The following is a 27,923-nucleotide window of genomic DNA, read 5'->3' as shown; positions in this document are numbered from 1 at the left end:
TTACCTGCTTCTCAGAGTACATATGGGATATTCCAGTTGTCCTGCATCACACCGGACTCTCATCCCAGAAGGTGAAGAGGATGTGACTGGGTAACTGTTGCTCTTACATATAAATGTAACATATTCCCCATGGAAGAAATAAGGCCTGTTGTCAAAACTCCATCTTAGCAGTAAATTGTTTCTGTCCATTTTATCCCCAGATAAAATGCAAGGTTCTGAAAAAGAAAAGAAGAGAAAAAAAAGGAAGAAAGGAAGTCTTCTAGACTGTGAGCCCGCTGTTGGGTAGGGACTGTCTCTATGTGTTGCCGACTTGTACTTCCCAAGCACTTAGTACAGTGTTCTGCACACAGTAAGCACTCAATAAATGTGATTGATTGATTGATTGAAAAGGAAGAAAGAATAGAAAGAAAAGAGAAGAAAAGGAAGGAAAAGAAAGGAAGGGAGGGAAGGGAAGGAGGGAGGAGGGAGGAGGAAGGGAGGAAGGGAGGGAGGAAAGGAGGGAGGAAGGGAGGAAGGGAGGAAGGGAGGAAGGAAGGGAGGAAGGGAGGAAGGAAGGGAGGAAGAAGGAAGGAAGGAAGGGAGGAAGAGAAGGAGGGAGTGCTGGAGGGAGGGAGGGAGGGAGAGAGGGAGGGAGGGACGGAGGAAGAAAGGAAGAAGGGAGGAAGGGAGGAAGGAAGGGAGAAAGGAAGGAAGGAAGGAAGGAAGAAAAATCTGTAGCAATCTGATTTTACACAGACCTACTGAGGACTGTAACCTAAAGCAGGTTGAGGACTGGGACCTACTCACTGACCTACATATAGCAGTGTTTGCTCGTTGTGGGCAGGGAGCATGTCTATCAAATCTGTTGTATTCTCCCAAGTGCTTAGTACAGTGCTCTGCACATGGTAAGTCCTCAATAAAGTCATTTGATTGATTAGTTGATCAATTGTTTGAGGTGGTAAGTCTTCTTTCTTCCAATTCCAAGTCTTAACCCAAGTTCTCCAACAAGTGTGAGATTCTCCTCCAATTTACCCTTCCATGTTTCCATCCTCATTTATTGTCTACCTTCAGCAAAATCTTTGGTGAACCCTCTCTCTCAATTTACTCTTATGACAATAACAATGGTAGTGTGCATTAAGTACTTCCTATGAGCCAAGTACTGTGTTAAGTGCTGGGGTAGATACAAGTAATCAGATGGCACGCGGGTCCTGTACCACAGAGAGACTCCAGTTTCAGAGGGAGAAAGAACAGATATTTTATCTCCATTTTATATATAGAGAAACTGATCCCCAGAGAGGTTAAGTAACGATTAAGTTCACACAGCAGGCAAGTAGAGGAGGCAACATTAGGAGCCAGTCTGACAACACATTGCATGCTCTTTACACTAGGCCATATGGATTATAGTTCCCCCTGTTATGCCATAAACTCCTTAGATTGGGGAGTCATACCAGTTTTGATTATACCCAACATATCTTTTTTTTAAACACCCCTGTAATGTGCTCAATCAACACTTGTCAAATGTCCATTTAAGGATATTCTGCAGGATCACTTTTACAAAATGAAACAGTAGTTGATGTAAAAGTGATAAATAGTAAATAGCCAAAAACCCAAAAAAGTCTTCTTCTAAATCCCCTTCAACTTAAGGAACCGTATGCAGCTGATATATCTAATTAGAGGAAAACTAGTGCAATTTGAAATTCAAATTTCCATCTTTCCTAATTACAAATGTCATTGTGCCAAATTCTGTTATGGTCAGTGCTGTAGTATTCCCTGAAGTGGAAAATTTTGAACACTGTTTCAGTAAAATGTTTCATTTCATGAATTTCAATGTTTTTTTCTCTATGATCTGCTATATAACCATGAGACATCAGCGCTGGGGCTTATCTCGCTTATATTCCAAACTAAACATATTTCAGCTTAGGAATAATAATAACTGTTTCCTATTTACATAGACACTTCTGGAAACAAATATGGTGAGAGCAAAGATTCAAGAAAGTTAAAAGAAAATTTCCTTAATGCCTTAAATCAAAACATATCTTCATGTACACGAATATTGAACAATCCGTACCTAAACATAATGGTGGCGATGTCCATTGGCCATCCAAGCAATAGATAGTAGTAGATCCTTCTAGGAAATGATGTTCAAAACAGTTATATTTCACTGAAGAACCATTTTCATAGTTTGTCAGTGAGGATTCAATAATTTTTCCAAACTTAATATTTGGAGGTGGTCCACATCGACCTATGGATTCTGCGAAATACATTGTTAGAGGTTGATGAGATCCTAACCCTCTCCAAATTGCCAGTTAAGTAAAAGTAAATCCTCAGTCTCGATAGTATGAAACCTATGTGTGTATGTGTAAGGCTGCTAAGACCTTTATAAATACAGGCTTTTAGATACATTTTCTATATCCATAAAAAAAGAGAGTCCTTACCCAAGTCCTGGCCTTAGCTCATGATAGGTTCAAAGACAGCTGACAGATAGCAGTTGCTTCTAAGTACTAAATTGCTTCTCTCTGCTGCTGCTCTGCCCAAGAGGTAGTGAAGAAATGGTCTTAACCTATGTGAGCACCATGGCAGGCAACAAGAGCTTCAGCGGCAGTTAATTTCTTCTCCTCCCTCTTCCACTCCCACCTCCTCTCTCTCTCTGTTCCTTTCTTCTTTCCCCTTCCCCTCTTCTCATCCTCCTCCACCTACTCCCCCTGCCTCTCTTCCCTTTTTTTAAAAATGGCGTTTGTTAAGCATTTACTATGTCAGTCAATCTCATTTATTGAGCGCTTTCTGTGTGCAGAGTACACAGTAAGTGCTCAATAAATATGATTGAATGAATATTCTGGCTGGGCAGTGGATCCTGCCTCCCTCTACTCATAAGCAAGAGGCAGAGTCCAGGCAGAACCTGAAATCAGTCGTGCATACCATGGGCCAGATGCTTTTCAGGGCTGCAGGAAGGACACGCCTCAGAACACCTACAGGAGGGACTCCTCGACTTGAATGGAAGCTGCAAAGTTTTTGCAGTTGGCTGCCAGTTCAGAGGGGAGAATCTGACTTTAAAGCACTCGGTTCACCTTGCCCCCTCCTACCTCACCTTGCTACTCTCCCACTACAACCCAGTCCACACACTCCACTCTTCTAATGCTAACCTGCTCACTGTACCTCAATCTCGTCTATCTCATCGCCGACCCCTCACCCACGTCCTGCCTCTGGCCTGGAATGCCCTCCCTCCTCAAATGTGACGAACAACGACTCTTCTCCCCTTCAAAGCTTTATTGAAGGCACATCTCCTCCAAGAGGCCTTCCCTGACTAAGCCCTACCCTTTTCCTCTTCTCCCACTCCTTTCTGTGTCTCCCTTTATACATCCTCCTGTCCCAGCCCCGCAGCACTTATGTGCATATCTGTCATTTATTTATTTCTATTAATTGTCTGTCTCCCCATCTAGACTGTAAGCTTATTGTGGGCAGGGAATGTGTCTGTTTATTATTCTATTGTACTCTCCCAAACGCTTAGTACAGTGCTCTGTGCACAGTAAGCACTCAATAAACACGATGGAATTGAATTGACTGCTTAAAAAACAGAGTCGGTTTTCTAGTTACCTTTTCTATAGCACTGCGGGTAGTTCAGTGTTCCCCTGTTGCACCACACTGTTAATTCAGATGGTCTGGAGGACGGCATTAAATCATAACCTGGTTTACAGAGAAAATCTATGCTGTCCCCATGTAGGAAAAAACTCTGCTCATCGTGTTTCCATTTCCTTTCTATGTTATTGATGTCCATGTAATCAGCGTTAATTGAGCATGGTTCTGTAAGACAAAAAGCGTTTTTAATTCAATTGTCTCTCTCGTTCCCTGTACGACTTCCCAAATAGTTGCTGATTCTGTATTCCCTGCAATTGAGCATGAGCATCATTGTGGGCAGGGAATGTGTCTGCTTAATGTTGTATTATACTTTCCCAAGTGTTTAGTACAGTGTCCTGCACACAGTAAGTGCTCAGTACATACAGAATCTGGGAAACTGAGAATCCTGCTACCACTTCCTTTGTCATCACCATGGGGATTGGGAAAATGCAGGTAGCAGGGGAATGGAGGAAGAAGAGAATTGACCTAACTCGGGTCACAGACACTAAAATCCCCAGTCCCACTCACCCAAAATACCCACAGACGCACACAAGAAATATGCACAGGGACACATGCATAAATCCACTGCGAGCAAGATTCAGAAATGAAAAAGAGAAAGAAAGCTAAAAAAAAAATAAAAACTGTCTTGGCTTCAAGTTAAAAATTGAGATTCACTATCAGGATGGTGCACAGTAACATTATATCTCTAGATAGTGAGCCCATTGTGGGCAGGGATTGTCTCTATTGCTGCATTGTACTTTCCAAGTGCTTAATACAGTGCTCTGCACACAATAAGTGCTCAATAAATACAATTGAATGAATGGATTATATTTTCACCACACTTAAAATGCATTAGGCTCAGACGAGGTGCTAAAGGGTGAACACACTATATAAGGATGCTTAAATTTGAAAATATATTGGAGGGGGCAGTATTTATGACATTACTTAAATGATCTTATGACAAAACATTAAATAGCCAGTATAAAACCATATTTCTGTAGTTTAAAAACTATCAAAGGCAATTACTGAGTACTTACTGTTTGCGGAGCACTGTACTAAACACTAGTTAGCACTGCAGAATGTTTTTTTTCTAGCAGGGCACTTTTATTACTATGGAATTAAAGATGAAACTGGAATGCTCTCTAAATAACTTTTGCTATTTTATATAATAATGATGGCATTTGTTAAGTGCTTACTATGTGCGAAGCACTGTTCTAAGCCCTGGGGAAATACAGGTGATCAGTTGTCCCAAGGGGGGGGGCTCACAGTTTTAATCCCCATTCTACAGATGAGGCAACTGAGGCCCAGAGAAGTTAAATGACTTGTCCAAAGTCACACAGCTGACCAGTGGTGGAGTCAGGATTAGAACCCATGACCTCTGGCTCTCAAACCCGTGATCTTTCCACTGAGTCACCCTGCTTCTTAGCATTCTATTCACTTCCAGAAAGTATAGAGGAGAAAATTTCTTGTTATCTGCCCACAGGATCAGAAGGGAAACATTTCTTCATTAAACACAAGTCAAATATTTGCTCACTAGCTAAATATTAGCTCAGAGCTGTGAAGTTTGAAATCCTGGACTTGGAGAAAACCGTTTGATCATGCTTAGCTGCCTTGGCAGGCCTTCCTTCCATCTACCACCAGGTAACAGGAAATTATCCTGGGCATGACCACTATTCCGGGCTCTGCCACTTGTCTGCTGCCTGACATTGGACAAGTCAAAAATATAAAATTCAACTGTCCCAGTGATGAAAAAGAATATTGCCAGAATGGTATCCAAAATAATAATTAGAATGTTTAAATTGGAGAAGGTTGTTTCTGGGCACTCGTGGCTGCTCATGATATTCAACAGAGATTGTGTAACTTTCTGGGAAAGATCTGAAAGGGGCCTACAAAATTTTCAGATAGGACCTTACAAAGAGGGAGAAAGAAACAACTCAATCCTGGTTTTAATAAAAGAGCTCTATATTATAATAGCGAAGATAAAGAAATCAAATCAACTAATGCAAATACAAAGATATCTGTTTCTACCTGCCTTACCTAAGCAAGTAGGGTGGGCCGACCATCTTCCTTGTCCACAGTAAACTCTTGCATTTCCATCCATCAAGTAATACATAGTGCATCTGTATTCCACTGAAGAACCTGACTGATAGCTTGTCAATAATTCATCAATAAGAGCCCCATTGTTGATAGCAGGTGGTGGTCCACAGTTTTCATTGTTTTCTTTAACAAGATAAAAATAGTGGAGGTAAAATATATGTGGATGCTTCTTTAGGTGAAATTATTTTTTCCAAAAAAGGATTATCCAAACTAGTTTTGTGTGAAAATTTAACTGATCACTTATATTTGAACACCTCAGGGTTTGCAGAGTACTGCACTAAACACTTGAGAGAGTACAGCGGAGTTAGTAAACATTCATTCACTCATTCAATTGTATTTATTGAGCACTCTCTGTGTGTAGTGGAGGTAAAATATATGTGGATGCTTCTTTAGGCGAAATTATTTTTTCCAAAAAAGGATTATCCAAACTAGTTTTGTGTGAAAATTTAACCAATCACTTATATTTGAGCACCTCAGGGTTTGCAGAGCACTGCACTAAACACTTGAGAGAGCACAGCGGAGTTAGTAAACATTCATTCATTCATTCAACTGTATTTATTGAGAGCTTTCTGTGTGCAGAGCACTGTACTAAGAGCTTGGAAAGTACAATTCGGCAACTGATAGAGACAATCCCTACCCAACAATGGACTCACACATGATACCTGTCCTCCAGGAGCATATAATCTAGTGGGGAAACAGACCTGGAAATGTTACAGGTAATAATAATAATAATGATGGCATTTGTTAATCGCTTACTATGTGCCTAACACTGTTCTAAGTGCTGGGGGAGATACAAGGTGATCAGGTTGTCCCACAGGGGGCTCACAGTCTTAATCCCCATTTTCCAGATGAGGTAACTGGCATAGAGAAGTTAAGTGACTTGCCCAGAGTCACACAGCTGACAAGTGGTAGAGCCGGGATTAGAACCCATGGCCTCTGACTCCCAAGCCAGAGTGTTCTTCCCACTAAGCCATGAAGCATTAGAGTACAAAGAGATGCACATGAGAATTGTGAGAGAAGTGTTGGGCCAGGTGAATACCCAAGTCCTTACATGATGCAGAAGTGTTGAAGTGGCAATGGAGGGGTGTGGGACTTGAAAAATTAATCAAGGAAGGCCTCCCAGAAGAGATGTGATTTTAGAAGGGCTGTGAGGATGGGGAGAGCAGTGTTCTGCCTGATAGGAAGGGGAAGAGAACTTCAGGCCAAAGGGAATGTGTGAACAGCAGTGAGAGAGACCAGAATAAGGAACAGGAAGTAGGTTGCCTTGAGAGGAATTCAGTGTGAGAGCTGAGGTATAGTTGGAGAACAGCGAAAATAAGTGGGTAAAGAGAGAAGTAGCATCTGAGTTCCCCAATGTCACTCCTTCCCCTTCTCCAACCCCCCTGCTCTCAACCCTCTCCACTACTCTCCCATCCTTCCCAGCAGTATCTTCAGAGGAGATCTCCTCCCTCCTCTCAAGTGCTACTCCAGCCACCTGTGCTTCTGATCGCATTCCCTCTCATTTTATGAAATCTCTCGCCCCTACCCTCCTCCCCTTCTTAACTTCCATCTTCAACCACTCACTCTCCACTGATTCTTTCCCCTCTGCCTTCAAACATGTCCACATCACCCCCATCCTAAAAAAAACCCTCTCTTGACCCCACCTCCCCTTCTAGTTATTGCCCTATCTCCCTCCTACTATTCCTTTCCAAATTCCTTGAACGAGTCATCTACACCCACTTCCTCGAATTCCTCAACTCCAACTCTCTTTTGACCCCCTCCAATCTGGCTTCCAACACCTACACTCCACCAAAACTGCCCTCTCAAAGGTGACCTATGACCTCCTTCTTGCCAAATCCAATGGCTCCTACTCTATCCTAATCCTCCTCTACCTCTCAGCTGCCTTTGACACTGTGGACCACCCCCTTCTCCTCAACATGTTATCCAACTTTGGCTTCACTGACTCCATCCTCTCCTGGTTCTCCTCTTATCTCTCCGGCCATTCATTCTCAGTCTCCTTTGCGGGCTCCTCTTCCCCCTCCCATCCCTTTACTTTAGGGGTTCCTCAAGGGTCAGTTCTCAGTCCCCTTCTGTTCTCTATTTACACTCACTCCCTTGGTGAACTCATTCACTCCCACAGCTTCAACTATCATCTCTACACTGATGACACCCAAATCTACATCTCTGCCCCTTCTCTCTCTCTCCCTCCCTTCAGGCTTGGGTCTCCTCCTGGCTTCAAGATGTCTCCATCTGGATGTCTACCTGCCATCTAAAACTCAATATGTTCAAGACTGAGCTCCTTATCTTCCCTCCCAAACCCTGCCCTCTCCCTGACTTTCCCGTCACTGTAGATGGCACTACCATCTTTCCCGTCTCACAAGCCCGCAACCTTGGTGTCATCCTCGACTCTGCTCTCTCGTTCACCCCTCACATCCAATCTGTCACCAGAACCTGCCAGTCTCACCTTCGCAACATCGCCAAGATCCACCCTTTCCTCTCCATCCAAACCGCTACCTCGCCGGTTCAATCTCTCATCCTATCCCGACTGGATTACTGCATCAGCCTCCTCTCTGATCTCCCATCCTCCTGTCTCTCCCCACTTCAGTCTATACTTCATCTTTGTGCAGAAATGTTCTGGGCATGTTACTCCCCACCTCAAAAATCTCCAGTGGCTGCCAGTCAACCTACGCATCAAGCAAAAACTCCTCACTCACGGCATCAACTCGCCCCCCTCCTACCTCACCTCCCTTCTCTCCTTCTCCAGCCCAGCCCGCACCCTTCACTCCTCTGCTGCCGCTAACCTCCTCACTGTACCTCGTTCTCACCTGTCCCGCCGTCGACCCCCGGCCCACGTCCTCCCCCTGGCCTGGAATGCCCTCTCTCCACACATCCGCCAAGCTAGCTCTCTTCCTCCCTTCAAAGCCCTACTGAGAGCTCACCTCCTTCAGGAGGACTTCCCAAACTGAGCCCACTTTTTTCTCTCCTCTTCCCCATCCCCCCCACCCTACCTCCTTCCCCTCCCCACAGCACCTGTATATATGTTTGTACAGATTTATTACCCTATTTTACTTGTACATATTTACTATTCTATTTATTTTGTTAATGATGTGCATCTAGCTTTATTTCTATTGATTCTGATCACTTGACACCTGTCCACATATTTTGTTCTGTTGTCTGTCTCCCCCTTCTAGACTGTGAGCCTGTTGTTAGGTAGGGACCATCTCTATATGTTGCCGACTTGTGCTTCCCAAGTGCTTAATACAGTGCTCTGCACACAGTAAGCGCTCAATAAATACGATTGAATGAATGAATGAATGGAGCATGGGCTTGGGAGTCAGAGGACCTGGATCTAATCCCAGCTCTGCCACTTGCCTGCTGTGCGACCTAGGGCCAGTCACTGATTTACCTTCTCTGTGCCTCATTTACCTCACGGTCCCTGTAGAACATGGGGCTTACAAACTTAGTCCCCAGTTTACAGATGAGGTAACTAAGTACTTAGTACAGTTCTCGGCACATAGTAAGTGCTTAACAAATGCGAGAGACACAGGGACTCTGTCCAACATGATTAGCTTGTATCTACCCCAGCACTTAGTACCACTGGACATAGTATCTGGGACATGCTAAGCACTTAACAAATACCATAAAAATAGAGCTGGGTAGGTACAAGGTAATTAAATTGACACAGTCCATGTCCCCAAGTGGGGCTCGCAATCTTAATCCCCAGTTTACAAATGAGGTAACTAAGTATTTAGTACAGTTCTTGGCACATAGTAAGTGCTTAACAAATACAGAGAGAGAGTGAGAGTGAGAGAGAGAGAGAGAGAGAGAGAGAGAGAGAGAGAGAGAGAGAGAGAGAGAGAGAGTTGTTAGAGTGCCTTAAAGCTGATGGTTGGGAGTTTCTCCTTGATGTGAAGAGAAACAGGCAAGCAATGGGGATTTAAGAGGGGGAGATGTGCACAAAAATAGTTTAAGAAATGATTTTTGCAGCACAGTTGCATGTAACCTGGAGAGGGGAGAGACTGGAGGCAGAGAGAAGGTTGATGTAGTAAAGATAAAGGCCTGGCAGTTGGGGACAAACACAGTGCAGCTCTTGATGTGAAAAAATTACCAAGAAACATCAAAAAATGAACTGATTTAAAGGGGCTTTACTCTTCATGAAAGTCAAAGTTGCTTTTCACTGTCAGAAATAACTATTACAATCTTGCAAATGTGAGAGGCAGTTTAAGGATATCAAGTGCCGGAGTAATCCGTAGTAGAAAAATCATGTTTGGGCTTTTGATCTTACTCTTCATGTGTTCTCTGATGTTCCCACTGGGCTACCAAGGCTTTCAACCTCTCGCCCATATCCTACTTCTGGTCTGGGATGCCCTTCTTCCTCCTATCTGACACAAAATTACTCTCCACACTTTCAAAGCCTTATTGAAGGTGCACCTCCTCCCAGAGGCCTTCTCTGACTAAGCCTTCCTTTTCTCTTCTCCTTTTTCCTTCTCATCGCTCTGACTAGCTCCCTTTATCCATCCCCCCTCCCAGCCCTATAGCACTTATGTACACATCTGTAATGTACTTATTTATATTATGATCTTGCTCCACCTCTAGACCTTCAGTGCGGGCACGGAATGTGTCTGTTTATTGTTATATTGTACTCTCCCAAGTGTTTATCACAGTGCTCTGCACACAGTAAGCACTGTTGGACTGACTGACTTAACAACCAGCGATACCCTAGGTATATGTTCCCTCCACCTGCCCCTCATGATGATAACTGCAGTATTTGTTAAGCACTTACTATGTGTCAAACACCATTCTAAGCAGTGGGGAAGATATATGTATATATGTTGTATGTATTTATTACTCTATCTTATTTGTACATATTTATTCTATTTATTTTATTTTGTTAATATGTTTTGTTTTGTTCGCTGTCTCCCCCTTCTAGACTGTGAGCCCACTGTTGGGTAGGGACCGTCTCTATATGTTGCCAACTTGTACTTCCCAAATGCTTAGTACAGTGCTCTGCACACAGTAAGCGCTCCAGAAATACAATTGAATGAATGAATGAATGATACAAAATATTCAGGGCGACACAGTCCCATCCTACACAGTGTTCCCACTCTAAGCAGGAGGGAGAACAGGTATTAATGCCCATTGTATAGATGAGGTAACTGAGGTACAGAGAAGTGAAGTGTCTTGTCAAAGGTCACACAGCAGGCATGTGACACAGCAAGGATTAGAACCCAGTCCTCTGACCCCCAGGTCTACCCTCTTTCCACTAAGCCACGCAGCTCTATCAGCTCCTGACTGAAGCACTACTGATTTACAAACTCTTACTTGGGTGATTCATTGGTTGTCTGTATTTTGGGGGTGTATAGGCCCTAATACCCTCAACACTTTCTCTTGCCTCCTTCTGTGCCATAAGAACTGATTCACCCTTCTTTCTTAGACTGTTTGAATAAGGTTTCCCAAGCACGGAAAATCCTGGGCTGCTGGCCCTTTTTTATTCTACTCAGTTTAGTCAATACCTTCAGCGTGGCTTAGTAGAGCTAAGACTAAGAGCTTCTTAGTCTTCTAGACTGTGAGCCCACTGTTGGGTAGGGACTGTCTCTATATGTTGCCAACTTGTACTTCCCAAGCGCTTAGTACAGTGCTCTGCACACAGTAAGCGCTCAATAAATACGATTGAATGAATAAAAAAGCACGGGCTTGAGAGTCAGAGGACATGGGTTCTAATTCCCGCCCCACCACTTGTCTGCTGTGTGGCCTTGGGCAAGTCACTTAACTTATCTGGGCCTCAGTTACCTCATCTGTAAAGTGGTGATTAAAAATGTGAGCCCCAAGTGGGACACCTGATTACCCTGTATTCATTCATTCAGTAGTATTTATTGAGTGCTTACTGTGTGCACAGCGCTGTACTAAGCACTTGGAAAGTACAATTAGGCAACAAATAAGGACAATCACTGTCTACCCCAGCACTTAGAACAGTGCTTGGCACATAGTAAGTGCTTAACAAATACCATTATTATTTATTATTAAGAGCTCAATAAATACGATTGAATGAATGAATTCTATTAATTTTGTTAATGATGCACATATAGCTTTAATTCTATTTGTTCTGACGACTTTGACACCTGTCTACATGTTTTATTTTGTTGTCTGTCTCCCCCTTCTACACTGTGAGCCCGTTGTAGGGTAGGTCTCTATATGTTGCCAACTTGTACTTCCCAAGTGCTTAGTACAGTGCTCTGCACACAGTAAGTGCTCAGTAAATGTGATTGAATGAATGAATGAGTGAATTATTATTATTACTGCCCTGATACTGAATACCAGTAGCCTGGTCACTAGTCACATCCTTGGTTAAAAAAAAAAAATCAAACGTATTGGATTCTCAGTTGGTCAGTGATTCCTGACTTTATATTCATTCATTCAATCATATTTATTTAGCGCTTACTGTTTGCAGAGCACTGTACTAAGCGCTTATATCCCCCAGAGAAGATATTTTTCATCACAATGACAATTCCAGAGATCTCTCGAATGGCGGTGCATGCTTACCAACACAGTCAGGAGGCGTTGTCCAGCCTCCTTTCCTACAAATGATTTCGTTAGATCCCTTCATGAGGTAGCCATCTTCACACCTGTATTCCACTTTATCGCCACTGAAGTAGACCTTGGCCTCTAGAGGGGCTGTGCCATGCTTAATAAGTGGTGGTTCATCACACATTACCCTTACCTTTGTTTCTATGACACAAATAGAAAAAGAAAGCTCATATCCATAGGTCCCAATTTGCTCCAGGAAAGAACTTTCTTGGCTACTGCACTAACCAATGCAGACTGGAGGTGTGGTCCATTTTCCATTTTCACAGTAGATTTCTTCTGGCCCCTTGATTTCAAAATTTGGCTCACATTCTACTCGGATAGTTTCTCCGTGTTGGAACCTTCTTGAACTCAGTAGTTTTTTGGCACTGGGAGGAAGTGGGGGTGGTGGACACCTATTTATTCTTTCTAAAAACAAAAACATGCTTATTAAAGTATGATAAATGTTAGGCAAGAAATCTATGTACAAGATTACCAAATGCCTTAAAATTCATCAGGAGAAATACTGACAAAGAAACTTAATGCAGCATAAACAAAACTAGCAAGATGAAACAGAATTATTAATAAGAAGCTTATTATCCAAATTTATCACCTTCCTGACCTACCTCCGTGATTTTTTACTACAATCTAGTCTACACACTTAGCTCCTCTAATTCATTCATTCATTCAATTTGTACTTCCCAAGCGCTTAGTACAGTGCTCTGCACACAGTAAGCACTCAATAAATACGATTGATGATGATGATGATTTATTGAGCAGTTACTGTGTGCAGAGCACTGTACTAAGCGCTTGGGAAGTACAAGTTGGCAACATATAGAGACGGTCCCTACCCAACTACTCATTGTACCTTGATCTCCTCTATCTCACTGCTAACCCTTCCTCTTCAGATCCGACAGATTATTACTCTTCCCATCTTCACATCATTATGGAAAGCATATCTCCTCTAAGAGGTCTTCCCTGACTCACTTATCTGCACCCTTAATTGACGCCTCTCTCAGCCTCACAGCACCTATGTACACATATATTTTTATATGTATTAATGTCGGTCTCCCCTTTTAGACTAGAAGATCTTTTTTTCATTTGTTTTTTCATGGTATTTGTTGAGCACTTACTATGTGTCAAGCACCGTACTAATTGCTGGGGTAGATGCATCATCATCATCATCATCAATCGTATTTATTGAGCGCTTACTATGTGCAGAGCACTGTACTAAGCGCTTGGGAAGTACAAATTGGCAACACATAGAGACAGTCCCTACCCAACAGTGGGCTCACAGTCTAAAAGGGGGAGACAGAGAACAAAACCAAACATACCAACAAAATAAAATAAATAGGATAGATATGTACAAGTAAAATAAATAAATAGAGTAATAAACATGTACAACCATATATACATATATACAGGTGCTGTGGGGAAGGGAAGGAGGTAAGATGGGGGGATGGAGAGGGGGACGAGGGGGAGAGGAAGGAAGGGGCTCAGTCTGGGAAGGCCTCCTGGAGGAGGTGAGCTCTCAGCAGGGCCTTGAAGGGAGGAAGAGAGCTAGCTTGGCGGATGGGCAGAGGGAGGGCATTCCAGGCCCGGGGGATGACGTGGGCCGGGGGTCGATGGCGGGACAGGCGAGAACGAGGTACGGTGAGGAGATTAGCGGTGGAGGAGCGGAGGGTGCGGGCTGGGCAGGAGAAGGAGAGAAGGGAGGTGAGGTAGGAGGGGGCGAGGTGATGGAGAGCCTTGAAGCCCAGGGTGAGGAGTTTCTGCCTGATGCGCAGATTGATTGGTAGCCATTGGAGGTTTTTGAGGAGGGGAGTAATATGCCCAGAGCATTTCTGGACAAAGATAATCCGGGCAGCAGCACGAAGTATGGATTGAAGTGGAGAGAGACAGGAGGATGGGAGATCAGAGAGAAGGCTGGTGCAGTAGTCCAGATGGGATAGGATGAGAGCTTGAATGAGCAGGGTAGCAGTTTGGATGGAGAGGAAAGGGCGGATCTTGGCAATGTTGCAGAGATGCATGTTAATTAGGCTAGATAAGTCAGTGTGGCTCAGTGGATAGAGCATGGGCCCGGGAGTCAGAAGGACCTGAGTTCTAATCCTGACTCTGCCATATGCCTGTTGTGTGACCTTGAGCAAGTCACATCACTTCTCTGGGCCTCAGTTACCTCATCTGTAAAATGGGGATTAAGACTGCGAGCCCCATGTAGGACAGGGACCATGTCCAACCTGCTTAACCTGTAACTATCCCAGACCTTAGTGCTTGGCACAAAGTAAGTGCTTAACAAGTACCATATTTATTATTATTGTTATACAGCCCTTTCCCCAAATGGGCCTCACAGTCTAAGTAAGAGGAAGGACATGTAGATATTGTATCCCCATTTTGCAGTTGAGGAAACTGAGGCATGGAGCAGTTAAATGACTTGCCTGAGGTCACACAGCAGGCAAGTAGAGGATCGGGGATTAGAACTCAGAGCCTTTTGACTTTTACCTCCTTCCCCTTCCCACATCACCTGTATATATGTTTGTACGTATTTATTACTCTATTTATGTATTTATTTTACTTGTACATATTTATACTATTTATTTCATTTTGTTAATATGTTTTGTTTTCTTGTCTGTCTCCCCCTTCTAGACTGTGAGCCCTTCCTCCCTGCCTTACCTCCTTCCTCTCCCCACAGCACCTGTACAGATGTATATCTGTTTGTACGTTTTTATTACTCTATGTATTTATTTTACTTGTACATATTTATTCTATTTATTTTATTTTGTTAATATGTTTGGCTTTGTTGTCTGTTTCCCCCTTCTAGACTGTGAGCCCGCTGTTGGGTAGGGACCGTCTCTATATGTTGTCAACTTGTACTTCCCAAGCGCTTGGTACAGTGCTCTGCACACAGGAAGCGCTCAATAAATACGATTGAATGAATGAATGAATGACTCCCAGGCCCGTTATTTATCCACTAGGCCACACCTTTTCCCATGCTGTGGGCAGGAAACATGTCTACCAACTCTGTTATATCATACTCTCCCAAGCACTTAGTACACAGTAAGTGCTCAATAAATACAACCTCACTCTCATAGTAAAAACACTCTCATGGGTGAATAGAACAAAATCTCAAGGTGAAGGCTGAGGTCAAAAAATTGAGAACTTCATTTTGATCTTGAGTGTTCATTCTATGTTCACTTATCAAATAACACCTAGGAGCCCTCATGAAGGGGGAACTGTTTTTCTGTAAGTACTCTAAGCTCATTATAGGCAGGGATTGTGTCTAATAATTCTGTTGCATTGTACTCTCCCAAGTGCTTAGTAAAGTGCACCACACATAAGTGCTCAATAAATATCATTGATTGATATTAATATTTAATTTTGAATATGAGTATGTGGCACTTAAGTAGAACTTGTAAAATTAAAAAAAAAATGGGTAAGGTATTATCTTTTCAAGAAAACTTAGGCTAAGAACTCCAGCTTCCAAATGATTAGGAAGCTTCCAAATGATTTGAAATAGATTCCAAATTTAGGCTTCCAAATGATTTGGGATAGATTCTAGTACCAAGATGAAGAAAGACATTCCACTGCATGTGCTGAAAGTGGAGGAAATAGGAGTGTGGAGAGAGAAAAGGTACCTTCACATGTGGGAGGCTCTGGGTACCAACCAAAATCATAACACTGAATTAAGTCAGATCCAGTTAGAGAGTAATTTCCATGGCAAAAGAATTGGACAACATCTCCTTCTTCATAAGTGTTCTTTATAGGATAAAACCTCCCATTTTCTATTCTTAAAGGTGTGCATGTTAGCTCTGGAATAGAAAGAAGCAACAAATTGGTGTGTTTTCCTTGCTGAAAAAGAATTCACTTTGGTTAAATCCCACAAGTCAATAATAATCAGGTCCTACTCTTCTCCAAATCAGCTGTATTTACTGAATCCTTACTATGTGCCAAGCACTATACTAAGCGCTTTTGAGAGTACAATATATTGCTGAATTGTATTTTCCTTAGTACAGTGCTCTGCACACAGTAAGTGCTCAATAAATACGATAGAATGGCTATACCAGAGTTGGCATACATATTCCCTGCCCACATCAAGCTTACAGTCTAGAGAGAGACTGATATTAATATAAACAAATTACAGACATGTACATAAGTGCCATGGGGCTGAGGGAGGGGTGAAAAAATAGAGCAATGTGTTTTGACCTAACCCTTCCTTTCATCTCCATATTGCTTGCCTGTATCTCTGGCAAATAAACCAAACTGGAAATATTGGGACTAAATTAGAATCACTCAGAGGAATCTCAGTGAGATTTTGTTAAAGGGTCCTAGAAAGAACCGACACACTTTTAGATCCTTGGTTATCTTTGCTCTCACTCCAGGGAGCCTCACTTATCACATGTCTGAGGGAAATCTCAAAATAAACCTGCAAGCGACCAGTCATTCATTCATCATTGTCATACTTAGTGAGCACTTAACTGTACTAAGCTCTTGGAAAGTACAATTCATTCATTCATTCAGTCATATTTATTGAGCGCTTACTGTGTGCAGAGCAATGTACTAAGCACTTGGGAAGTACCAGTTGGCAACATATAGAGACGGTCCCTGCCCAACAGCGGGCTCACGGTCTAGAAGGGGGAGACAGACAACAAAACAAAACATACTAACAAAATAAAATAAATAGAATAGATATGTACAAGTAAAATAAATAAATAGAGTAATAAATATGCACAAGCATATATACATGTGCTGTGGGGAGGGGAAGGAGGTAAGTTGGGGGGGATGGGGAGGGGGAGCAGGGGGAGAGGAAGGAGGGGGCTCAGTCTGGGAAGGCCTCCTGGAGGAGGTGAGCTCTCAGTAGGGCTTTGAAGGGAGGAAGAGAACTAGCTTGGCGGATGTGCAGAGGGAGGGCATTCCAGGCCAGGGGGATGCTGTGGGCTGGGGGGTCGATGGCGGGACAGGTGAGAACAAGGCACGGTGAGGAGATTAGCGGCAGAGGAGCGGAGGGTGCGGGCTGGGCTGGAGAAGGAGAGAAGGGAGGTGAGGTAGGAGGGGGCGAGGTGATGGACAGCCTTGAAGCCGAGGGTGAGGAGTTTTGGCCTGATGCGTAGGTTGATTGGTAGCCACTGGAGATTTTTGAGGAGGGGAGTAACATGCCCAGATCGTTTCTGCACAAAGACGATCCGGGCAGTGGCGTGAAGTATGGATTGAAGTGGGGAGAGATAGGTGGATGGGAGATCAGAGAGGAGGCTGATGCAATAATCCAGTCGGGATAGGATGAGTGATTGAATGAGCAGGGTAGCGGTTTGGATGAAGAGGAAAGGGCGGATCTTGGCAATGTTGCGGAGGTGAGACTGGCAGGTTTTGGTGACGGATTGGATGCGATTTGTTCGGCAACAAATACAGACAATCCCTACTACAAGGGTAGGAATTTCCAAGGGTACTCAGACAATAGTCATGTATTACCAATGGGATAATTCAGGAATACAGTCTGAGTGCCCTTGGAAAGTCATTTCCATTAGATATGGCCATGGCTGGATGTAGACAGCAATGAGCTCATTGTGGGCAGAGAATGTGTCTGTTTACTGTTATATTTTACTCCCCCAAGTGCTTAGTACAGTGCTCTGCACACAGTAAGTACTCAATAAATACACTTGACTGTCTGAGACAATCGATTTAAAAAATACACATGAAATGAAAAAAAATATGGTGGAGAAGCAGCATGACCTAGTGGAGAGAGCACAGGCCTGGGAATCAGGAGGTTCTAATTCTGGCTCCACTACTTGTCCACTGTATGACTTTGGGCAAATCACTTCACCTCAGTTCTCTCATCTGCAAAATAGGGATGTAGACTGTGAGCCCCATGTGGGACACGGACCGTGTCCAACCCGATTAACTTGTATCTACTCCAGAGCTTAGTACAATGCCTGGCACATAGCAAGTCCTTAACAAAGTACCATTAAAAACAAACAAACAAAAAAAAATGAAAGCTAAAAGTGTAAAGCAACGTATTGTCACCATCTTTATTGTGGCAATGAGATGTGAAAGGCTTTGATTTATCCTGTGAGTTTCAGTGGGTTACAATTTAGCAAATGGTTATGCAGTTCATTTGATATCGCAACAGCTTTGAAGCAAAAAAAACATGGAGACTAATATCGATTGAGCAGTAGATATAAAATAAAAACAACTGATTGATTGGAGATGGTAACACAAGCTACCCCAAATTGTCCAATTAAAAATCAGACTTAAAATGCTTCATTAAACCAGAATTTACAATCCTGTCAAAACCAGGAAGAATTTCCAAAGTCGCAACTTACTAGAGCATTGTGGAATTGGCATCCAGCCATGTGAGAGACATTGAGTTTCCTCCATCCTTTTCCCTCCAGTTGTGTGATATCCATCATCACATTCATATTGAAGTTTTTCATTCACGTTGAACACTTTCTGTGTGGTGGAGTAGTGACCATGATATAAATCGGGGGCTAAACAAGAGTCTAATAAAATAAAAGCAAAGACAGATTTTTTTTCTATTCAATTTACTAAAGCAGTTTAATAAATAGTAAGACTTCCCGAGAGATCATTTAAATAATAATATTATGATTGCATAAAAATAACTTTGGAAAAATATTTTTGTTTTAGGATTTTGTCATGAACAAATCATAGCTCAAATTGATTAAGATCTCAAAATTCAGCACTGCTTAATGAATCCAGATTGTACATTAGAGGAACCTTTCAGTAAAAGACTTCATGAATGCTAACTCAGATTTTCTTCTGGAGTTCCATTCTGAGATTGTTAACACCCTGATGGCTGGGATAATGTCTTCTAATCTTATTGTACTCCCCACAGGGATTTGGTATAGTTATCTGTAATAATAACAATAATAATAATAATGGTATTTGTTAAGCACTTTATGTGCCAAGCATTGTTCTAAGCACTGGGTAGATGCTCCATAAATTCAATTGATTGATTAGAAATAATAAATATATCTCATTCTGTAAATGAGCAGCAATACACAGAAAACTCAAATATTTTACCTGAGATTTATCATGAATCAAATAAAACATGTCTTCATTTTCTTTCTTTTCCCTAAGCTTTATCTTACACAATTTTTACCTTGAACAAAAGATCTTACAGCAAAGCTCAAGTAGTTTGTCGTATGTCATCGAGTCGTCTCCTACTCACAGCAACACCATGCACACATCTCTCCCAGAGCACCCCACCTCCATCTGCAATCGTTCTGGTAGTGGATCCATAGGGTTTTCTTAGTAAAAATCCAGAAGTGGTTTACCATGGCCTTTCACACGGTCAGCTTGAGTCTCCACCCTCGACTCTCACCCAAGCTGCTGCTACCCAGCATGGGTGAGTTTTGACTTGTAGCAGGTTGCCAACTTGTACTTCCCAAGCGCTTAGTACAGTGCTCAGCACACAGTAAGCACTCAATAAATACGATTGATTGATTGATTGATTGATTTGCTAGCCACTGCCCTGACTCTCCCTCCCATAGCCAAGACTGGTAGAGGACTGGAAACTCTCCAGGTACGACCCTGAGAGGGGTCAGGTAATTAAACATATTATATGTCAAAGTAAAAATAGATTTCAAAGTAATAAAAGGACAAAAACAAAAGCTAATCTGCTTAATTGCGGAAAACAATTCACAAACCATACCGAATTCTTTGTTACAACTTGGTTGAGAAGACCATCCCGTTGGAAGACATTGTATTGTTTCTTCATCCTTGCCTCTGGGAGTTTTAAAGCCTGAAGCACATCTGTAGTGCATGTTCTCTTGAATTTTGTACAATGTCTTCAAATTAGGGAAGAATCCGTTAATCAAGGCAGGCTTGCTACACTTTTCTAAAATAGAAGGACAGAATTCTCCACCTCAGTTTAGGTAATTACATCAAAATCGTCTCCAACTGCATTGTGGATTGGAACAAAAAGAAAAACATAGTCATTAAAATATGTCTGCAAGAAAAGAAAAGCATTTGCTCTTCTGAGTTTCTTTCACTTTAAGTTGAAAGCATTACATCGGAAATAGACCTAGTATCCTTCCTATGGAGAAGAACGAAATGAAACAACAGGTCTAGAATACAGCTTTGAAAAATAATTAAGTTCATGTACACATTTATTTAGCCTGTAAAATTTATATTTACCTGTGTACGAGTGACATGTATCCAACTAATCCCCTCACCAACTCCTCTCTCTGCTTTCCTTGTCATTAGAATATATTTAACTGTCCGTCATTTTTCAAAGATGATGCTTCTGTTGGTGAGACTCTGTGTGTGCAAATGTGGCAGAAAAACCAATGTGTGACTTACACTTCCTCCTGGATTACATTATACTAAGCGCTTGGGAGACTTCAATACAACAGCGTTGTTAAATACGTTCCCCACAATGTTTACAGTCTAGGGGGGAGACGGACATTAATATAAATAAATAAGAAATTAATAATGCATAATTTAAAGACACATACATAAATTCTGTGGGGTTTGGGCAAATATCAAATGACAGGTCCAAGTGCATAGCATGAATGAATGAATGAAATCAATGAGGTAATGTAGAAGAGGGTGATCTGATTGAGTGATTTACAGCAATGGTGAGGGGTTTCTATTTGACACGGAGGTGGATAGACAACCACTGGAGGTTCTTGAGGAGTGGGGAAACATGGACTGAGGTTTTTTATTTTTTTTAAGAAAAATTATCTATGCATCAGAGTGAAGATTGGACTAGAGAGACAGGAGGCAGGGAGGTCATGGAGGAGGCAGATGCAGTAATCAAGGAGGTAAAGGATGCTTGGATCAGCAAAGTAGCAGTTTGGATTAGTAGTTAGGAAACAGCAGGGGCTAGTGGATAGAGCATGGGCCTGGGCATCAGAAGTACCTGGGTTCTAGATTTTTGATTTGCCAAAAAGTAGTTGGCAAGGCCATCAGGAAGAAGAGAGAAGGGTGTGGCATCAGGGGGTTTAGGAAAGAGCTAAAAGTCTGGATTAGTTGATGAGGGTGAAAGGAAGAGGAGTGGATGAAGGAGAAGAAGTAGTGCTTCTGGGAGGGGGAGAAAGAGACAGACAGAGAGATAGTGTGCTATGGTTATTATTATCAAGAGCCATCGAGTCATTTCTGATTCATAGAGACTCTCTGGGTATATTTTCTCCAGAACGTCCTGTCTCCTGCCATAATCCGTAATCTTTCTAAAGGGCTTTCTGTTATCGTTGTCCTGGCCGCTATCCATCTAGCTGCTGATCTGTCTATTCCGTGTTTTCCCTGGACATTTCCTAGCATTAGTGTCTTCTCCAGGGAATTAGTCCTCCTGATTATGTTTCCAAAATATGCTAATCTTTGGCTTAATTTGCTCCAAAATCCATTTGTTTGTTTTGCAGGCAGTCCATGGTATTCACAAAAATTCACACCATTCATTCATTCATTCATTCAATCTTATTTATTGAGCGCTTACTGTGTGCAGAGTACTGTACTAAGCGCTTGGGAAGTACAAGTTGGCAACATATAGAGACGGTCCCTACCCAACAGCAGGCTCACAGTCTAGAAGGGGGAAGTAGAGGGAGTAGGAAGGAAAGGAGGAGGAGAAGGTAAAGAAGAAGGAAAAGGAAGAAGAGGAGAAGGAGGAAAAGGGGAGAAATAAGAGGAAAAGGAGAAGGAAGAGGAGGAGACAGAGGAAAAGGGGAGGAATAAGAGGAAAAGGAGAGGAAGAAGAGGAAAAGGAGAAGGAAGAGGAGGAGGAGGAAAAGGGGAAGAAGAGGAGGAGGAAAAGGAGGAAGAGGAGGAAAAGGAGGAGGAGGAAAAGGAGGAGAAGAAAGAGGAGAAGGAGGAAAAGGGGGAGGAAGAAGAGGAAAAGGAGGACGAGAAGAAGAAGAAGGTGGCTCTCCCTGCTGCAGAAGCTGTTTCTCTGGTGTCAGCCCCCTCCCTGCTCCTGGACAGGAGAACGGGAGGGAAAGAAGGAGGGGGCAGGGGAGGAGGAGGAGGAGGAGGAGGAGGAAGAAGAGATTCGTCTCTTGGCCTTCGGCCCCAGCACACCACAGAACACCACATTTCAAAAGAATTGATGTTCTTTCTGTCCTGCTTTTTCACCTACTTTCAGGCTCTTCATAGCAAGTCTTCTCAACATTAATCTTTGGCGTATTTCTTGACTACTACTTACTTTATTATTATTGATCCCAGGAGAGAAAAACTGTCAACTTGTTAAAAAGCGATAAAGTACTGCTGCATATAGGAAGACTGGTTGAGAATGTGGAGACAATTCTTCACAGACCATCACCACTTTTGGAAAAACCTCTTTCAATAAATTGAGGGATGGCTGCCCAATGCTTAGCACATAGTGAGTGCTTAACAAATGCCATTATCATCTTAAATTATGTGATCCGTATACACACTTTGACAGTCACATTTCCCTGCAAGGGACATCGATAGCAATGAACAACATAGAGGACACTATGAGGTTAGGATTTTCCATTTAGAAGCATAATGACCATCCCAATCATACGATACACCAATATATGATACACCGATGTATCGATTAGGTGTATATTCAGCAAATGAAGCTAACTTACTGAAACATTTTGGGGTGGGAGACCACCCTTCTGCAGTACAAGTGCTTTGCCCTCGTTGTTTTCCAGTTTCAGTTGAGTAACCAGCCAAACAGGAGAATGAAAGCCTTTTGCCGATTTCCATTGGAAAATAATGACTTGAAAATGTGTAGTAATATTCAGCAATCACTCCATTTTCTACACTGGGGCTATTGCAGGGCTTATCTAAAAAAGAAGGAATTGTATTTTAACCCACATAAATATCTCAAAAAGAAAGTGGCATAGCACAATTGAGTAGTGCGACCTGGTGGAAAGAGCAAGGGACTGGGGAGTTTACCTGAGTTATAATCCTCTAGACCATAAGGTCATTATAGGCAGGGAATGAATATATCTGCTAATTCTGTTATACTGTAATAATAATAATCATAATAATAATAATGCTGGTATTTGTTAAGTGCTTACTATGTGCCAAGCACTGTTCTAAGCACTGGGGCAGATACAAGGTAATCAGATTATCCCATGTGGGATTTACAGTCTTCATCCCCATTTTACAGATGAGGGAACTGAGGCCCAGAGAAGTTAATGACTTCCCCAAGTTCACACAGCTGACAAGTGGCAGAGCCAAGATTAGAACCCACGACTTCTGGCTCCCCAGCCTGGGCTCTTTCCACTGAGCCACGCTGCTTCTCTATATTCTCCCAAGCACTTAGTACAGTGCTCTGCACATAAGCGCTTAATAAATACCATCGATTGATTAATTAATCCCCACTCTGCCACTTGCCTTCAGTGTGACCTTGAGCAAGTCACTTCTGTTTCTTCATCTATAAAGTGAGGGTGAAATACCTGTTCTCCCTCCCCTTGAGGCTCATTGTGAGCCCCAGATGGGCAGGGACTGTGTCCTATTTCATTGTAGTGTATCTACCCCAGGGGTTAGCACAATGCTTGAGTTTTCTTGAGCACTTAAATACCCAAATCATTCATTTCAACTGCAAGGATATTGATGCAAAAAGAGGCTTCCCCCCCACCCCCACCCCCTTTTTACAATACAGCCGAAGCAGCGAGGCCTAGTGGATAGAGCACAAACCTGGGAGTCAGAGGACCTGGGTTCTAGTCCCAGCTCCACCACTTGTCTGCTGTGTGACCTTGGGCAAATCACTTAACTTCTCCAGGCCTCAGTTCTCTCATCTGTAAAATGGGGATTAAGACTAAGAACCCTAAGTGGGACAGGGACTGTGTCCAACCCGATTTGCTTGTATCCACCCCAGTGCTTAGTACAATGCCTGACATGTAATAAGCGGTTAACAAATACCACACATTATTATTATTATTACTTTTGGGATCCTTCATTGAAAACATTTCAAAAGCTGGAATGCTGAACACAAACACCCAGAACCCCAAGACCCTTCCCGGACCCCTGCTCCCATCATATCCCATCCTGTGGGATTTCAGCAGTAGCAACACGCAGCCCCTACTAATTTTGGAAACTTGAGTAGCCTTGGATGCAACATCATCAAGTTTTTACAGGTTTCATGGATCTCTCCTCCAGGTAAAATGTTCTCTCTCTTCCCCCTCCAAGTCACTACATTCTAATGACAGGTCTGGTGGAAGGACACTGTGCTTAGTTCAGTGCCAGCATTTAGTATAGTGCCAGGCACATAGTAATAATAATAACAATGATAATAATAATAATGGCATTTATTGAGTGCTTACTATGTGCAAAGCACTGTTCTAAGCACTGGGGAAGTTACAAGGTGATCAGGTTGTCCCATGGGGGGCTCACAGTCTTCATCCCCATTTTACAGATGAGGGAACTGAGGCACAGAGAAGTTAAGTGACATGCCCAAAATCACACAGCTGACAATTGGCAGAGCTGGGATTTGAACCCATGACCTCTGACTCCAAAGCCCGGGCTCTTTCCACTGAACCATGCTGCTTCTCTTTAAGCACTATTAAGCGCTTAATAAATACTACAATTATTATTATTATTATTAAGGGGAGTTACTGGGTTATCACCTGGCCAGAGGAAACGGGGGAAGGGAAAGGGAGGAGAGGGAGAAGCAGGAAAGAGGCAGAACACAGATTAATTGAACATCACCATCATCATCAATCATATTTATTGAGTGCTATGTGCAGAGCACTGTACTAAACGCTTGGGAGAGAACAATACAACAGAGTTGGCAGACATGTTCCCTTCCCACAGTGAGCTTACAATCTAGAGGGGGAGACAGACATTAATATAAATGATGTATAATATACAATTTATAGATATGTACATAATCCCTTTTGTTTTGTTACCATGTGTCGGGATGGACAGGCTGGGATATAATCATAATCATAATCATAATTATGGTATTTGTTAAGCACTTACTATGTTGCCAGGCACTACTAAGTGCTGGGGTGGATATAAGCAAATCGAGTTGGACACAGTCCCTGTCCCACGTGGCCCTCACACTCTCCATCTCCATTTTACAGATGAGGGAACCGAGGCACAGAGAAGTGAAATGACTTGCCTAAGATCACACAGCAGACAAGTGGCTGAGCCGGAATTAGAACCCATGACCTTCTGATTCCCAGGCCTGTGCTCTATCCACCATGCCATGCTGCTTCTCCCCCTTCTAGACTGTGAGCCCACTGTTGGGTAGGGGCTGTCTCTATATGTTACCAACTTGTACTTCCCAAGCACTTAGTACAGTGCTCTGCACACAGTAAGCGCTCAATAAATATGATTGATTGATTGATTCTCTACAGTATCCATTCTGTTCTTGAGTGTGGGAGACCTTTAGAAATGCCTTCATCACAGAGTGATTAGAGTTTAGTTCCAATGGGTCAGGACAGTGGCTGACAATGGCCTTTTAATGGTATTTATCTAGCATTTTCTAGGTGCCAAGTACTATGCTGAGCACTGGTGGAGATGCAAAATAATCAGATCAGAGACAGCACCTGTCCCACAGTGGTACTCTTAGTCTAAATGAGAGGGAGACAAGGAATCTAACTTCCATTTTACTCCTGAGGAAACTGAGGCACAGGGAGGCTAAGTTATTTGCTCAAGATCCCATAGCAGGCAAGTGGTAGAACTGAGTCTAGAAATTGGGTTTTCCAAGTCCCAGTGGCATGCTCTCTTCACTAGTTGTTCTTCCTCAAAAAGTCCTCCAACGTCAACCACAATAAGGGGAATATAAGTCACCAGGTTCTCAGCGGGTTTGGAAGGACAAAATGAGATACCTCACTGTAAGCTTGTTAATAATAATAATGATGATAGTATTTGTTAAGTGCTTACTGAGCCACGTAAACCAAGCACTGTTCTGAGCGCTTGGATAGATACAAGGTAATTAGGTTGTCCCATGTGGGGCTCACATTCTCATCTGTAAAATGGAGATTAAGGTAACTGAGGCATAGAGAAGTGAAGTGAGTCGCCCAAAGTCACACAGCTGATAAGTAGCAGAGCCTGGATTAGGACCCACGACCTCTGACTCCCAAGCCCATGCTCTTTTGTTGTAATTGTACTGTTCCAAGCGCTTAGTACAGTGCTCTGCACACAATAAGCACTCAATAAATGCCCTTGATTGATTGATTGGCAAGCGCTCTGGAAAAATGTGCCATTCAAATTCACGGTGCTATTAGTAATAATAATACTAATAATAATAATAATAATAATAATAATAATATAATATAATAATAATTATAATAATAATAATACTCAGTCTGGCCTTCCCAGACTGAGCCCCTTCCTTCCTCTCCCCCTCGTCCCCCTCTCCATCCCCCCATCTTACCTCCTTCCCGTCCCCACAGCACCCGTATATATGTATATATGGTTGTACATATTTATTACTCTATTTATTTATTTATTTTACTTGTACATTTCTATCCTATTTATTTTATTTTGTTGGTATGTTTGGTTCTGTTCTCTGTCTCCCCCTTTTAGACTGTGAGCCCACTGTTGGGTAGGGACTGTCTCTATGTGTTGTCAATTTGTACTTCCCAAGCGCTTAGTACAGTGCTCTGCACATAGTAAGCGCTCAATAAATACGATTGATTGATTGATTGATTGAATAATAGTAATAATTGTGGTATTTGCTAATTAATAATAATAATGATGGCATCTGTTAAGCACTTACTATGTGCAGAGCACTGTTCTAAGCACTGGGGAGATACAGGGTGATCAGGTTGGCCCACGTGGGGCTCACAGTCAATCCCTATTTTTTACAGATGAGGGAACTGAGGCACAGAGAAGTTAAATGACTTGCCCAAAGTCACACAGCTGACAATTGGCGGAGCCAGGATTTGAACCCATGACCTCTGACTCCAAAGCCCGTGCTCTTTCCACTGAGCCACGCTGCTTCTCTAGTGCTTCTCTGCTTCTCTAATATTCCCTCGGCATTGTACGATTACAAGTGGTAGTCTGTGAAAAGTTTATTCCAACCCAAATTTTCAGTTATCATCTTTCATATTTAAATGCCTATTTTGTGCAGTATTCTAATCTAGACACATGGAACCAAATAATGATGCTCTGCACACAGTAAGCACTCAGTAAAGACCACTGATTGACTGGAATTTTAAAAATACCCTAAAAGTAGAGATCTTGGGCTTTCTTTCAAAAGAAGTGCTAAACCAAGTAACAAAGTATGTAAATTCAGTTATAGTCCAAAACTAAGCTAATTTCTAATGCCTAGTCTCCTATATGTGGGTTACCAGTCTTAGAATGGATTAAACCCTTTTTAATCCTCCAAGCCTTGAAAGCAGACACAGAACATAAAGACCTTTCTCAAGCATCTTGCACCTACAAAAATGTCTGGTTTGAGGGCAGCTCCTTGATGTCCATGGGAGATAGTATATAATAATATTTGAGAATAACGACGGACTCAAGCAAGGATCTTTTTAAAATTTCCAACTGGCCTCCCGCCTCCCCAGTCTATCACTTTCCTAATGCATCCCTTAAAGGAAATGAAACTTTCAAAAATATGAAATGCAATTTAGACCCAAAGGCAAGCCTACAAAAAGTTAGCATATAAAAATATCCGGGATAATAAGCTGTGCTTTTAAAAGAGCATAAAGTTTTCAAAGAGTGTTAGAGTGATTACCTTTTGCGAAGATTTCTCCTGAAAAAAACATAATCGAGAAAAATGTCAAGTCTTTAAACTTCATCTTCAATATCATGTCTAATGAGAT

General features: G+C 42.4%; 1 protein-coding gene across 1 annotated transcript; it reads right to left on the bottom strand.

Moving 5' to 3' along the window:
- Positions 1-27,923, bottom strand: F13B (coagulation factor XIII B chain). The gene is made up of 11 exons (XM_038745746.1): positions 27,836-27,923; positions 22,782-22,982; positions 19,889-20,074; positions 18,540-18,716; positions 15,861-16,034; positions 12,478-12,657; positions 12,208-12,393; positions 5,629-5,811; positions 3,571-3,777; positions 2,048-2,230; positions 1-215 (listed from the first exon to the last, which is right to left on the bottom strand). The coding sequence occupies exons 1-11, from the start codon at positions 27,909-27,911 to the stop codon at positions 1-3; spliced, it is 1,968 nt and encodes a 655-aa protein (XP_038601674.1). The 5' UTR covers positions 27,912-27,923.

Source organism: Tachyglossus aculeatus, chromosome 4 (genome assembly GCF_015852505.1).
Source record: "Tachyglossus aculeatus isolate mTacAcu1 chromosome 4, mTacAcu1.pri, whole genome shotgun sequence".
Lineage (NCBI taxonomy): Eukaryota > Metazoa > Chordata > Mammalia > Monotremata > Tachyglossidae > Tachyglossus > Tachyglossus aculeatus.
This window is presented reverse-complemented; position numbering and strand designations above follow the sequence as displayed.

Excerpts from the sequence above, each read along its gene's own strand:
- F13B (XM_038745746.1), bottom strand. The coding sequence starts at position 27,911 with ATGATATTGAAGATGAAGTTTAAAGACTTGACATTTTTCTCGATTATG. Across the intron at positions 20,075-22,781 it reads TCCCACCCCAAAATGTTTCA|AAAAGTGTAGCAAGCCTGCC; the intron begins GTAAGTTAGCTT and ends CTTCTATTTTAG. Across the intron at positions 16,035-18,539 it reads GCCAATTCCACAATGCTCTA|AGCTAACATGCACACCTTTA; the intron begins GTAAGTTGCGAC and ends TTTCTATTCCAG.